Genomic DNA, 15920 nt, shown 5'->3' on the forward strand with positions numbered 1-15920 from the left:
ATGTCGGCAATGTCAGGATGTGCAGTGTCCTCACCATAGATAGACTGCATCATCCGTTTTGACTGTTCAAAGTAGCTGATCGCCTTGCTGTGATCACCAAGGTTGCTCCAGGCGGTACCCAGATTGCTGAGTGTATTGGCAATGCCAGGATGTTCCTCACCATAGATACTCCTCTCCATCTGTAGTGACTGTTCATAGTAGCTGATCGCCTTTCTGTAATCACCAAGGTCATCCCAAGTGACACCCAAGTTGTTAAGTGAGCTCGCAATGTCAGGATTTGCAGTGTCCTCACCATATATATCCTGTCTCATCTGTAGTGCCTGTTCATAATAACTGATCGCGTTTCTGTGATTACCAAGATCACTCCAGACGGTACCCAAGTCGTTAAGTGACTCGGCAATGTCAGGATGTACAGTGTCCTCACCATAGATAGTCCTCCTCATCTGTAGTGCCTGTTCCTGATACGTCATTGCCTTTCTGTAATCACTAAGGAATACCCAGGTGGCACCCAAAGTGTTAAGTGAGGAAGCAATGTCAGGATGTTTAGTGTCCTCACCATAGATTCTCCGCTCCATCTGTAGTGACTGTTCATAGTAGCTGATTGACTTTCTGTAATCGCCAAGGTTTCTCCATGCGCTACCCAAGCAGCTAAGTGATCGAACAATGTCAGGATGGGCAGTGTCCTCACCATAGAAACTCCGCACCATCTGTAGTGACTGTTCATAATAACTGATCGCCTTCCTGTAATCACCAAGGTCACCCCAGACGGCACCCAAGTTGCTAAGTGTGGAGGCTATGTCAGGATGTACAGTGTCCTCGCCATGGATACTCGTCCTCATCTGTAGTGACTGTTCATAATAACTAATCGCCTTTACTGTGATCAACAAGCTTCATCCATCCATTACCCACGTTGTTAAGTAGTCAGCAATATTAGGATTTGCAGTGTCCTCACCGTATAAACTCCTCGTCATCTGTAGTGACTGTTCATAATAGCTGATCGCCTTTCTGTAGTCACCAAGACCATTCCAGGCGGCACCCAAGTTGTTAAGGGAGCTCGCAATCTTTAGGTGTTCAGTGTCCTCGCCATAGAGTATCCGCCTCATATGCAGTGACTGTTCAAAATAGTTTATTGCTTTCGTGTTGTCACCAAGTTTGGTCCAAGCTAGACCCAAACGTTGAAGTGAGGAGGCAGTGTCAGAATGAGCAGTATCTTTGCCATGTTTTGATAGATCGTTCTGAAGTATTTGCTCTCTGCATGTCAGCGAGTTTTGGTAATCACACAGACTGTCATATACCTCTGCTTTTAGTTCAGGAGAACTGTCGAACAGGATTGGTGGTGCTTCTAATGGCTGACTGCCAGACAACTGTGACATAAAGTCCTTTAACGGTCTTGCTGTGTAATAGTATCTCATGAGCTGTTTCTTATTTGAGAAGTAAAACACTTTCTTCAATTTCACCCCAATGTCTGTATCTGTGGACATTGAGGATAAGGCTGACATGTTTTCCACCTGGCCACCATTGCTCATGTATGTCCTCAGCCTCAGTTCTGCTGAGATACTGACCATCACCATAAGATGATGCGCATTCTCTCTATTGACGAACTGACAATTTGTCAACTCCTGAATGGTCTCCCAGATTGTGGTCGGTTGTATGTTATGAAGCAGCGCCAAGCAGGACATTGCAAGGCTTGAAAATCGATACATTTCTTTCTTCACATTCAACAGACTGCCAGTTAGATGCTTGACTTCAAACATGTTTGCATTCTCAGTCAGATCAATCTTTGCCATTTCCAAAGGAATCCCCCCGTTATCTTTCTGATATTGCTCAGTACACAGAGACAAGTACTCATCCACCAAACCCTGATCTCCTGCCATCAACGACACATTTCCCAGTATACTAGCAAGATGGTAGCCTTTCTTCAAGTAGACCCCAAAGTCATCTTTAAGAACTTTGGTCATATTACTTGGTGTGTGGATGAGTTCACTTGTTCCTGCACTGGTTTTACCCCTGCCTATCGGTGTCTTACATGCATGAGGCATGGCTCCATCGAACGCAAACCCACGCGGTGTAACGGAGTCATAGTACCAGTTGTCTAGCGGATCATCTGAGTAGAAATTATTTAGAGACTTAATCCCCAGGGCCGGGAGGATGGTTTCTCCCAGATTGATGACTTTGAGATGCAGGTAATGAGTGAGGTTACGGAAATACTGAGCATTCTGCTCGGTTTTCTCTTCGACCAAGATAGCAAATTCCAGATCAGAGAATGGGGTTACCAATCCTGTGGCCTGTGAACCCAAACCTACCATAGCATACTTACAGAGAGGGGGGCCCATTACCTCTATACATTCATCTACAAGGCCGGCTATGAACATTTGTCGCTGATGAGCAATTGTCTGAAACAATGTTTTGATTGCGTCCACTCTCTTCTCCTCAACTTCCCTTAACTCAGGGTTGTCATCTTCAAGGTTATAAGGATCTACTTCTTTATCAATCCTTACAATCTCTCCTTCTGCATAGTCACGGTCCTTCTTTAGCATAAATTTGTGTTTCTCTCTATCATCAATTTCTACCGTCTGTTCGACATTCAGGACATGTTCAACAAATGACTTGGTTATGTCCTGGATTGTCCTTTCTATATCGTCTCTTCTTGATCTTACCAGTGCTGCATTACAGAGAGCTGCAGCTTTGGTGAAGTCACCACCGTCTTTAGACTGGATTCCTCTCTTCAAGTAGACATCGCTCAGCTTGTACAGGGGCTCTGCCTCGTTCTTGTGTTCACCTATAGAAACGTAAGCTGTGATATCATATACCCTAAACGTTTGAACTATGGGCTTAATGCATTATTCAAAATACATCTGTTCCTGTCATTTTGCGTACCATAGTAATTAGCTATGGACTATGTTGCTAATTTTAGCAAGAGGCATAAAGGTTGGTGTTTCCATTTTTCACAATACAGATGTTCTTTGGTATTTTGTTTGCAATATTACTTGAGTTTTCAGTCGGAGGACTTACTTGAGAATGTCAGCAGTACCCCTTTAGACACCTGGGTTTACTTCCTACAGAGACTTACCTTTGACATGAACAGACTTGAGCGCAGCTGCAAAGTGTTGTTCTGCCATGTCCAGGTCTCCTGTCTGCAGGGTACTGCAGCCCTTCTGTAGGTGTTCTTCATACGTACTGCGCAAGTAAAATTATAACAAGTTTTATTGCAAATTCATGCCCGAGGGCTAATTGCATGAAGAGAAATAACATTTGGTATAAAAACAGATAATTAGTACACATGGAACTACTAACTACTAAGAAACTACTAGTAAAAACTACTGGGTTTGACTTCTTTTTTGAAGACAGAGGAAGACAAAGGATCCCACTTTTTCTGTAATTTGTGGGTTTTCGGATGTTAACAGGAGAGTAGTTTTTTTTCATTTGTATATGTGTGAAAGTTTGGGTAGAATTTGGAGGCTACGTCGAAGAGTTCATTTCGTTCATTGCTATAGAGGGTACAATTTGAGATAAAATGCGTTTCGTCTTCCACCGTATTCAACGTACAATGCATATGTTTGCAATCGTTCATACACTTGGGAGCTTCTTATATCGCCCTCTCTCAATTTCGAGAGGGTGATATGTATGATAAGTATGATATTTCAAAACTTTGCCCATGCTCATTGTTGATAACATCGACATTGGGAATACATGCAGGAGCGAGTATCGCACACTAATACAAGTTACTCACAAACCTGCTGTCATCATGTTCCTGTGATATAATACTGCTTCAGCTGTTTGGGACTTCACCTTCTCAACCAAAACATTCTCACAAAAACTACACAGGTTGGGAGATGAATCATTCTTGCCAGGAGGCACGATCATAAATCATTGCATGACTCGCCTATTTTGGGGTAAGGAACAATGCCTCATTGAACGCAAAAAAAATAAAGGCGAAAATGGTCAAATATAATAGATACCGTGTAATGGAAAACGTAAATAGAACGTTAACTCCTACACCGCTTACTGTTGCATGGCTACGCTAATATGGGAAACAATAACCCACAAACCTGTCTTCAGCGTGCATTCTTGTGGCACTACTGTTTGGGAGTTGATCCTCTCCTGTAGTCTCACTGTAAAGAAACAACATGTTGCGATGCTCACATATCTTTAATAATTTTGTACTGCATAATTCCATTGCAGTTTTTTTATGACGATTTACCACATTTGTGGAAGGATTGACATAACAGGTTTGTATCACCTCTTCAAAGATGTCGAACCTGAGACCATACTGTAAGGTTTGAACCACTCACACCGGGAAGGTCCCCTACTCTTTTCGATAAGTGTGGTGGGTTCTTTAACGTGCATGGGGTGTGGCTCTCCCAAACACGGGACCTCCATTTAACGTCCTATCCGCCGAGGGACGTCCCTAGCCGAAGCTAGGTACTCAATTACACCTGAGTGAAGTGAGGAAAGTCGTGTAAAGTACCTTTCCCAAGGGTACAACGTCGCGGCGCATGTTCGGACTTGTTCGGGTACGACCCGGAATCGAACCCGGGTCTCCCCGTTTCATAGTCCAGTGATATACCACTACACCACACGACGCCACATAAAGTTGTGCATTGCTGAAGTGTAGTCATCAGATACATACATATTCTAAAATATTGCTACAAAATAGTAATAGAGATATGGTCTCTAAGATGTAAAACTGCGTGTATTGTTGCACGGTTACGTCAATGTAGGGAACAGGCTTACGAACGCCTAATTAAACATTGTAATACAGTCGTTCAGCACTGATCTAAAAGCAAGTTAACTCACAAACCTGCCACCTGCTTCCTGTGTTGAGGCGCGACTGTTCGCGACTTTACCCAGACAGTTTCCCATTCTGTAAGGAACCAGCGCGTTGTTATAATCACATTGTTTTGTAATTTATAATCCACTCCGGAAAGAACTGTTTACGCACAGAGCTGTCCAAAGGTCAAATTACGCCAAACGGTAGCACTACGTTCAAGTCGCTACGCGAAACATCGAAGTGAAGGCCGATCATCAAATATCCATGTGTGAAGGATTTCTCACACTTTTCAGCCATATCGTCATTCTATGTTATTTCGCAGTAGCAACATAAGCTCAGAACTGGACTTCCAGACATTTTTATTCCCCTGTTTGCTTTGCGCTAGCTCAGAATGATGATTAAGTTTGAACCTTGAATAACAAATACAACCTCTTCTTGGTAATCTTTGCCAAACTCTTCTCAGCAATAGTTGCACCTGTTCTGAACGCAGAATCACATTTTGCGATGCGAGCCTTACATAGGTGCTGCTAGATAAAGTAACAACGGCGATGTGACTGACGGAAGTTAAGTTTCCGAACTTTTATGAGAGTGTTAGTATGGGGTTGTTTTTTTTTTGACATACATAGAGGCACGTAGTTTATATTCATACACACCTTCTTTCTCTTCGGAAACACGTGTCGTCCTCAGTTCTGCCAGTGGTAAAGGATAGCGGTCTTATTGGTGTAAAAGAAAACACTTTACATCTCCAGACTGCAGGTGAAAGTAACGGTTCCAGCTCACGAAAGCGGAAGTCCCCAGATATGGCCTCACCTAGCCTGTAGCGCGGTGGCGTCTGGGAAGGTGGATTCCAAAGTTCTCTTTGATTTTTTATGTTTAACCCTATTTGGACGGGGGGGTGTTGGGTTGAGGCCTCGGACCCCCCCCCCACCCACCACCACCACCACCACCAACCCCACCGTGCTTCATTACATGTACATGTAAGGTATACTTAATTTTGTCAGTGATCACTTCTTCTCACAGATTCACATACCAAATCTAGTGCAGCTCTAATAAAAATGACTGTCAATTTACTGTCAAGCGTTGCCGACCTTCCTGAATTTACCGTTGAGCGTTGCCGGCCCTGCTGAATTTACGGTTTACCGTTGCCAGGACCCCCCATGCAGACCCTCTTTCATATAATTTCATATCAACATATCACATAATAGGGTTTTATGTTTCATAACCCTAGGGTTATTACTACACCATTCTCTGAAAATTTGGATAAGTAGTTGTTATTTACAAGGGGCGGGCCTCAAAAGCCCCCCCCCCCCCGGCCTGAGGATGCCCTAAAAAGCCCGGTCTGGATGGTGTTAAGTGGAGCAAATAACCAACGTCTTCAAAGGGGAATAACGGTGGAAACACAATGTGTCAAACATACAGCCAGCTAAGTAGCTTATATCCTATTAAAGTTAAAGAGAACTTTCCTAATTTGATTTGAATATCGTTAGAGAGCTGAACGCAACTACAAAGTAAAAAAAATGTTTTTTCATGCAAAACCTTTATTATGCAATGGTCTACCAAGCAATTGTACTGCAATGAAGTTAAGATCTTTTGATGCTTTGCTTTGTTATCCATTTCACTACGGTTGAATGCTTCGAGTTCAAAGTCTTGTAGCTTTCACCTTTCTAACCTTGTAACAAACGCTGGACACTGGACAATATCCTTCAGATAATTGATAATAGATAAATACAATAGACCCAAATATGAACGGTTAAAATTTACAGGAATTATGCTAAATAGGACGACAGGCAAGGCTGAGATAAAAGCATTTTATATATGTGACATGATATAGATTTGCCTTTAATGTATTATTGCATATGTAGAATTACAGTAAGTCCTCCATAGGCGGATCATCATAGTCATGATCGTCAGTGTTAGCTGTACGGTTTTGTTCCTTTGTCTCCTCGTTCTTTGGTTCTACCGCTGTGTCCGTATTCTCAACAGCGTCCAAAACTTCACTGTAGTCGTGGTCATCATCAGCACAGGTGGTTGGAAAAGCCGGCCTGTTCTTTACTGAACCGTTGTCTGAATGTTCCGTGCGCTCCTCCGGCGAAGTGTCACTATTTAACCCCTCGGGGGAACTTCTCAATTCCGTGTCTGAATCTGTGATGTCTCCCGCGGCGTCGAAGTGGTGAAGCGGGAGGAACGTGCTTCTACCCGGCACCGTGTTCTGTCTGCCGTCCGCGCTGTTGTTGGGAGCGTCCGCCCGTATGTTGTTGACCTTGGCGTTGAAGGGTACGGCGTACGGCGGACTGAGCGGCGTGTCGGGGGTGGGGGGTTCCCGCAGGAGCCGGTCCACCACCGTGGCGTAGTCATCGAACTGGTCGGTCTCCTCGTGCTGGCTTTCCACCTCCGGGAGGTCGGTGGCAGGGGTGTAGGTCAGGTCGGGTAGGAGTCCGGTGCCTTTTCTCTCCCGTCTGAAGTTGTTGATTCTCCTCCCGCGTTCCACGGCTCTGTTGTAGCGGACTGCACGGCGGTAGCTGTGATGAAAATACATATCTACGGTTTTCACTCCATGTATATATACGAATAAGGCTAAAAGTTTAAATCAAATTGACGCCGATTTGCTACAAACGCCAAAAAACTACTTAGATGTACACAACCGGCAATCAACAACACTAATTTTTCTTATCAACATAAATATGTTACTGACAAACTCGGTGCAAAGTCAACATTCTTTTTCTAGGCTTTTCTCTTGTCAACCTTTTGTTTGGTCTAAATTAGGAATTGAGTTCATACTATCTGCTTTGGTTACATCAAATTTGCCTCCGGGCATGAATATGCAATAAACTTCTCTTTGTGATAAAACGTCACGTTTTCCTTACACATAATTAAGAGAGAAGTATACAGACCTTTGTCTGGACAGAAAGACGCACATCAGGATCAGGACCAAGTTCATGATGATGAGGAAGCAGCCGACAATGGCGGCAACCATCACCCTCAGGTACCGCGTGTCCTTCTGGGCATGGGCGCAAGGTGGCGTCACAGGAGCGGCTGTAGGTGCTGAGAACAGAGAAGCGAACTTATTCATGCAGCACATCTAAACATGTCACCATTCCTTTATATCCTACTCTCTGGACGTAATATACACTTGGAAGTCAAGTTTACAGAAGTGTATTTAGTTTATGACTTTGTGCAACGAAATTATTGGATGATAGAGACGTTGAGAAAAAAGAAGATCCCTTACAGGTAGTTGTAGATGGTGGGATGGTAGCGCACTGTCGCTGTAAGTCAGCGAGTGTCAGGTTCACGAGCGGCATGCCCTGTACCGCCTGCGGGCCTGCACACGTCGGACTGCCGCCAAGCTGTTCCCTGCTCCTGTTGTTGACGAACGAGACCAGGCCGTGCTGCAGGCAGTCACAGAACCACGGGTTGCCGTGAAGGGTGATGCTGTCCAGCGCCGGAAGGTTGCTGAACAACGCTGAGGACAACGTTAACAAAGCAACATTGCATTTCTGGTTGAAAATACTCTTGAAAATGGCAATATGACCATTGAATCACAAATAGATTGTAACAGCCTGTATAGTAGGTCACAGTTACATTTATGAATAACCATACATGATAAGTTGATAAGTATTACCATATTTATTAGTGACTAAGCGATGAATGTTCTCCCTGAGGGTCCCAGGGTGTATCTCGGTATAATTGACAAACAAAACGTATAGTATATGAATACTAATACAGATAGTCCGTGAATAGTTTAATCGGGTAGGTAAATAACTGGTTAACAAAGCTCATTAAATATAGTATTACACACTATCAATACTGGACTGTTACGGATTTTACTTGGCACTGCAGCTAGCTATAGGTGTCGCTGCAGTGGGTAGGATGGGGTCCCAAACGTGACTGATTTCTCCTGATAGATATACTATTACATATACCTTTGTACGTCTTCTGCTATGAAGCAGATAAGGTTTAGCGGTTACACTGGTAGACTAATACTGATGCTGACATGACGTTATACACACGTACGTGGTCCTGTAGCCCACACGGCGTTCCGCAGGTTCCCCCCACACCCGGTCGGCAGCCCGCCCGAACACTCCCCGCCGCACTCCGACTCTGCCACCTTAGCGTGCTTACCGAAACTGTGTCCACACAAACACTGTGGGGGAGATACAACGGTTATCCATTCATACCTTTCTTGAATTCAGCACATGACAAGCAAACAAACAAGCCAATAAAGAAATTGATTTTAAACCTGGGTTTTCATTGAGTGGATTGTAGGACGTAAATCAATCGGGTATTACATCACTTACTGACTTCCTCCATATACCACCCACTTTCCCCAACCCGGCGCGTCGGGGCATCTTCAGGCTTCAACTTCCTATCAATCAACTGTCCAAATCTCCTCCCACAAAATAGACACACAGACCACAATTTAGCCACCCAAAACAATACTTCCGAACCTGGAAGTAACCACTTCATAAACATCGTATCTCTAGATATTACTTTCTTAACCGGCTCCTCCCCTGAGGTGTCAGCCGTTACGCCACGTACTAAATCGAACGTGTTTCGAACGCTTTTTATTTGCAGTTCGAATCGATCCGCGATCCCTAGCAACGCCGTTGCTAAGGAAACTCTTTTCGCGCGGCAGTTGGATGAAATTTCATCCGACTTTCACAGCTGCGTTGAGCCTGGTTTGTGGCATATTTACCTTCGTTGCGTTACATGTACCAGACGGGAATGCCATGTATTCTTGACATGATCAATTTTTGGAGGGTTTTACAACGTATTTTGTTAGATAAATGGTCATATTTGCTAAACAGTGAAATCGTCAAAATGGGGTGCCGAACTGAGCTAAATTTTCGACGAAATTCACATTGGGGGCATTTGCATGTCGCCCTCGATTCTGTCTTATATGACTATTGAGTAAGATTCTTTGAATCTTCGACTATGTCTGTTGTAAAAATCTTGTTGGATCAAAATCTGGAAATGCTTGTATATTCATATCTACCGGGGCCACCGTCCTCGGCCGTTTTACGCCAAAAGTTCTAAAACGTTGGTTTAGTTGATTCTAGTGCAACTGGCGTTTTAGCACGAGTTGCGGTACTAATGTACCTTCTCAATATTGTCAAAGGATGCCTACAGACACAGACTACGTAAGTACGAACTGAATCAGCAAATGCTTTCTTACTCTTGCGGGTATCATTACTAAAATCCAACGGTGCGGGTCTGGCGTCTGCTCTGTGGAACGCGCTTGATGCCCGCGCTGTTTTTGGAACGAAAACGATGCCTCTGATGAGGTGGCCTCGCGCGATTACGAAGGAAGCTCATTACATCCTCAACATTGATAACAAGTTATATACGGACAGAAAGTAGAGACTTCAGGCTATTTTACGCACTAGATTTCTTTTTGTTTTGAAAACAGAAATAAGGTAAAAACACCGGAGGAATTTCCACCAAAATCAAATGGTTTCAGGTCATATTATCAAATGAGTAGAGGTTAACAATCGTTTTAAAAAGTCACTAGGAGTAAAATAGGAAGCTTAATATTCACAGATACAATGAAATAATGAAGATATATAATTATAAACTCAAGCAACAAGCTTTGTAGTAAGAGGTCCCGACTCCCGGGGGTTATAGAACGTAAAATTGTCTCAAAACGGCGCGCGGTTCGCCGTGAGAGTCAATCATAAATCTTAAGGTCAGATTTGTATCACATCGGATCTGTGAATTGACTTGAAATTCGGAATACATACACGGGAGACCATTTTTAACATAATTCCACATGAAAATTTACGTTCTAAGGAGTGAGGACCTGTCCAGAGTAGGTGATAACTAAAAATGTCAAACCGGGCGCGTTCTATTCTGGAATCAAAATTATGACATGACCTCGCGCGTTTTGGGGGCATCTGCATGTCGCCCTCGAAATCGATAACAAGTTATATATCAACACAAAGAAGAATCTTTGCTCTTTCATACACACTAGATTTCCTGTTGGATCAGAATCTACAACAAGTTAGAAATGAGAAGGGGAGTTGCACGAAAATTACCTGCTTTCAGGTCAAATTTTTGAAAGGATCACGGTATGCCATTGCTTCAAAAATGTATAGGGGTAACAAATGAGGCTTACACATTATCAATAAGTTAGAATTAGGAAGATAAATGGTTGCAGACCTCAGCTACAAGCTTTCAGGTAAGGCGTGTCGGCCCCCGAAATCATGGAACGGACTACTTTCTCTCGCGGAAGAAAAATAAAACTGCCTCGAACTCTCGACGTGGCGTGGCGGCTGGGTGTTGCCAATTAATTTTTGTTTGTTTGTTTGTTTGTTTGTTTGTTTGTTTGTTTGTTTGTTTGTTTGTCATACCGTACCATGATGCTCTCCTGTAGCCCTGCGTAGCTGTACCCCATGGCGGCGCATGTCTCCACACAGCTGGCGGGGCTGAGGGAGTACCTGTGCGTCAGACTGACCGGGAAGTCTCGGTCTCCGGCGGAGTCTGCAAAGCAGCCGATGTACTGGGAAGACCCTAGACACAGTGAAAAGACGAAAAATTAGCTGTAGTAGCATTTTTTCTTCATTTTTGCGATTATAAGTTGGGGGTAATTATTTTGAACCTATAAAGACAGGACACAGAGATCAGCATGTAACAATAAGGTCTTTCATAGTTTAAATGTGCATGTGCAGTGTGCTGCATTGCATCTATGTTTCAGAGGCCTTAAGCTTTTAACGTATACCACAATGCATCCGACTGTGATGTAGCTCATTGTAGAAAAGTAGGTTAAAGTTTGTGACAACTGGTGACTTGTACAAATAAATTCTACATGTAATTCTAAACATCATTGTAGTGAATTGATTTTTCTTACCTCTTCCGATGGTTGTCAGCTGGTTGTTCGCCAGCAGTAGGGTCTGTAGTGACGTCAGGCCAGTGAAGGTCTGCGACGTCAGGTGCCATATCCGGTTCCGGGATAGGTTCAGTTTCCGGAGCGCCGGAACGTCCCGGAATGTCCGGACGTCTATTGCCGTAATGCGGTTGTTCGACAAGTCTAGATCCTGTAGACTGGACAGGTGTGTATTGTACAAGATTAAGATAAATAATCAACAAGAATCTGTTATGCTTTTTGTTGTTTTCTGATAGATTAGACTTTAAAAACGAATTTTCCATCGTTTGCAGGTGGACAAAAAAATAAAGTGATTGATTGTGATAGAAGGTTTGAGATTCTTATTACAAGTTAGGAGAATCAGGGCCAAGTACTTTTTACAGTCACAGTTATATTAAGGCCAATGGAAAATGAGGACACATTTGTAAACGGGACGGGAGGCGATATAGACTTCCAGGATACCTTTGACCTATTTCTGGAGTCACGTGTTCTCGAGTATACAGCTACATTAACGAAGGCCCAGGGTATGGCCTAAATCGGTGAGTCCGCATTTGTCCATGTAAAGTAGAGCAGGAGACAAAACAGACACAGATTTTCAAGTAGTCGGACTCACCTGCTACATTCTAAACTTTAGCTATTTTATTCTCACCTGTTCAGCCCTAGTAACGTCTCTGTTTCCAGGAAAGTCAGCTGGTTGTTGTTAAGGCTGAGCTTTTCAACTCTGGCAAGTCGCGAAAACGTACCTAAACAACCGAACAAAATATTCTTAGAATTAATGCATTATCATACAGTACCGTATACGTAACACATAGAACTTTAAATTCTTGTATCCAGAGCGTTCAACGAAGGACAAAAATACAGTAAATATATTTATTGTACCGAGGACCACGGCGTGTATTGATTAACATTGTGTAGAACTAATTTGGATAAACACAACTACTAGTATAACTTTATATAACATAGACGGTATTTAAGCTTTATCTATCAACAATTCAGGAGACAAAGACTCTTACCAGCCGGGATTCTGGAGATGCCGTTCCTGAGAAGCAGGAGAACTGCTGTGGTGTCTGGGATGTTCCGCGGTACGCTGGGTAACTCATTGTCTTTACAGTCGACCTTCAGACCTTCTGCCGCTGGCGAGCACTGGCACGGTGAGGGGCACCGCTGTGCGACGGTCTGTGTGCGGCAAGATATAAGACAACACAATATTGCAGTATGATTGAATTGCCTAGTATCATAACTTCTTTTGTTATTGTTGCTGTTGTTGCGTATGGTGGACCAACTCATTCGATACATAGCAGAGTAGAATTATAACCAAGGGTGGCGTATTGGACCCTTTCTGGCCAATGGATACTGCCTGGCCAATTTGATACTGTCTTTTGCACCATAGGATCTGCTTGGAGATTAAATAGATTAGAACAGTGGAAATGTTGGATAAGAGAAAATGTCGTACATTGTGCGACGATCGTGCAACGAATTTGATAGGCCCTTACCTGTAACAATGAAAGCCATAAGATGATACCAATAGTCCACAGTAACCGCCGTGATGTGAACCCTGCCATTGTCAGCCTGATATACACAATGAGAAATCTGTTCACATCTCAAACATACAAACACCAATCACAGAACTCATCAAGTGTGAAATTAGACGTTCCAGTCCCTGCATTCATAACTCAGAACAACTACATCAAACCAATAATGTCGTAATTACTTTCCACATTAGCCTGTGTTGCCTCAATGAGCCCGTTTGTTTTCTAATTATGTTACACTGATCACGGTACATAACACTTCCACGCTACGCTAAATCTGAATGTAAAGCATCCGTTAGTTAGTTGATAGTTTTCCTGTTGTTGCATTGTTAGTTTCTCTGACTACAGGCGTGGAATGACTACAAAACCACATCCTTCAAACTGATATACAGAAGAATAGCTAAATTCCTGCATCTTTACACCATTTAAATGTATTTCCTCCTTTTTTGTGGTGATGACTGGCTAAGAAATTTCAAAGAATGTGTATAATGTGCGTGCTTAGAATTGGAGCAAGGTCGGAAGGGTGACGTTGTCAGGATGTGGTATTCGCCGCCCAGGATGAGGGTTATGACAGGGGTAACAAAAATCATGTTTCCACCATATTCCATTTCGCGATTGTTTATTTGTTCTTAGTTAGTTACTTTAATTTTAAGCATATGTAATTCAAAAGATATTAATCCGTAGCAGTAATGCTAACAAATTTGTGTGGATTCATAAGAAATAGTGGCACCGGGTATCTGAAAACCCCTTTACCAGCCTCTCAACAACAACAATGTCTGATCATGATTTAAGGATGTCCTCCAGACGTTGATCGAATGAGTCTCCCTCTAAGAAATAAATCTACAGCGCGCCAAATCGTTACTAATCAGATCAACTTCCCCTGGTCTTACAACCAATGAAATTAGGGCAGGAGGGCAGAAATAAAAGGTGGGTATAGACACAGGATAATGTCATACATTCAGCGCTTAGACAAAGTAATTTCTTAACGTATTTTACCATTTGGCGATGCAATTTTAAATGTAATATACATTCCAATGTATTAGTCAGGATACGCCCTACCTTACAGATATAATGCCAATTACTCATTAGCATATATTTCTTATTCATGCAGTCAACCAATTAAAATCAACGAGGCCAGAAGTGACAGAATAAGGTTAAAAAGACAACAATGCCGAAAATTTTACTTACTTCTAAGCTCTAGTTTGTCGCTACCAACGTTTTAGATCCGGCCATGTTTAGTTTGTGTTCGCCCCAACAGTCGTTTCACTGCCAACTAAAACTAAACTGGTATAGGTTGGCAAAGTATTGGGACAAATGTAAATATTGAATATGGGCCGGGTATAACCGTTTATACATGTCGACTGTATACTATGTAATCGTTTTGTTTAACCTATGTGGCCATTCCTTTCCGACGTGTAACGTTGAATCATCTGTGTCAAAATTATATGGATTGATAAAAAGTGTTATAAAACTGGCTGTCTATACATGTACATTGTATTACAAAATATTGGCGAATAGGGCCTCTATGACACTCGAAAAATCCATTCACAAATTTCGTAGTTAATAGAATCTGTTATATCGTTGGCAATTATGGATGTTAAACCCGTTTAATAGCATTTGAAGTAAAATCTTCCGTCAAAACGGTATCATCTAATACATGTATCTTCTCCTTAAGAATGTACGTCTTTAATCTCCCTTTAGATTTGTTGTTGTTTTACATTACGCCTTGTCGTCCCCCGTAAATTAAAAGCTTTACATTTGTTGTTGTTTCAAACAAACGATAACTAACGCGTCACTGATCACTCTCCCCTCAGGACACTTCGTCCTGACGAGTCACATGTAGGTGTGCCCAAGGCGAATCACGTCACCTTTAACCTGGTGACGACAAGCTTTGTTTGCCTTGAATAATTCACCAAGCAGAAAAAGAAGAAGAAAAACTGTCATCACAAATTTAGTCAACCATAAAACATCTCCACCGTTTGCGTTCTCATGAATTTATAAATGCCGTGCGTTAGATTTCTCACTATAGGCGCCAAAACTGCCTTCAGGCTGACTGGACGTTAAGACTATAACAGTTTGTACTCCACAATTCTTTTCGACAGTCAACAATTTTGTTACAATCAATGAAAAAAATGAAGAACATAGCAGTGGGCGGAGCCGCTAAGGTCACCGATGCTATCTGCCTGTTGTTAAACCGGCTGAGCCGAGCAGATTACACTCCATTAGGCAATTTTCCCAAAGGGGGCTGTCGCGACGGAGTGAAGGCCAGTGGGACGTTTTAGCCTCACGAATTACACGTATGTTTAAGGAGAATTATCTACTACGTGATGATCCTTATGACAGTGACGTTTGAATGAAAAGAAACGACAGATATCCCAGTGACAAGACAAGAGTAGTGAAGTCGCCGTAAGCTATAGCGCTATCGCTGATTGACATCGGTATGTAAAAGGCGATCCGAACATTCCCACAAACACACCTTGAACGTTCAGGTCCAACAAATCACTTCTCAAATGTTGTTCTTCTACACAAACTGTGTTTTCTAACGGATAGGGGGCTAAATTACACCTTTCGTAACACAAGAGACGAATTTTCCGATTATTTCTGACAGAAATAATGTGTTTTACTCACCTGGAATGGGCGCCAAAACTGAGCCCGGACGTTTCGACGACAGACAAAACGGACGATAAATGACTCGTCGAGTTACTCAGGCGTGAACGTGCCGGAAACGGAAGTGACGTGTCAAGTATTTTCCACGAAGGTG

At 42.8% G+C, this 15920-nt stretch overlaps 3 protein-coding genes across 3 annotated transcripts; all 3 read right to left on the minus strand.

The window, feature by feature from the left end:
• Positions 1-2: 2 nt before the first annotated feature.
• Positions 3-859, minus strand: LOC109481094 (nephrocystin-3-like; the record flags this gene model as incomplete). The annotated part of the gene is made up of 1 exon (XM_019783565.1): positions 3-859. A coding segment is annotated over exon 1 (837 nt), but the record flags the coding sequence as incomplete, so codon positions are not given.
• Positions 860-872: 13 nt separating this feature from the next.
• LOC109481117 lies at positions 873-3162 on the minus strand. The gene is made up of 2 exons (XM_019783604.1): positions 3071-3162; positions 873-2779 (listed from the first exon to the last, which is right to left on the minus strand). The coding sequence occupies exons 1-2, from the start codon at positions 3117-3119 to the stop codon at positions 891-893; spliced, it is 1938 nt and encodes a 645-aa protein (XP_019639163.1). The 5' UTR covers positions 3120-3162; the 3' UTR covers positions 873-890.
• Positions 3163-6322: 3160 nt separating this feature from the next.
• LOC109481253 (carboxypeptidase N subunit 2-like) lies at positions 6323-15897 on the minus strand. The gene is made up of 10 exons (XM_019783794.1): positions 15788-15897; positions 13124-13199; positions 12644-12806; positions 12280-12373; positions 11616-11809; positions 11124-11278; positions 8783-8912; positions 7998-8231; positions 7663-7813; positions 6323-7290 (listed from the first exon to the last, which is right to left on the minus strand). Exons 2-10 carry the CDS (start codon positions 13190-13192, stop codon positions 6636-6638), a joined length of 1845 nt encoding a protein of 614 aa, XP_019639353.1. The 5' UTR covers positions 13193-13199; positions 15788-15897; the 3' UTR covers positions 6323-6635.
• Positions 15898-15920: the final 23 nt, after the last annotated feature.

Source organism: Branchiostoma belcheri, unplaced genomic scaffold (genome assembly GCF_001625305.1).
Source record: "Branchiostoma belcheri isolate BF01 breed outbred unplaced genomic scaffold, Haploidv18h27 scaffold54, whole genome shotgun sequence".
Classification (NCBI taxonomy): domain Eukaryota; kingdom Metazoa; phylum Chordata; class Leptocardii; order Amphioxiformes; family Branchiostomatidae; genus Branchiostoma; species Branchiostoma belcheri.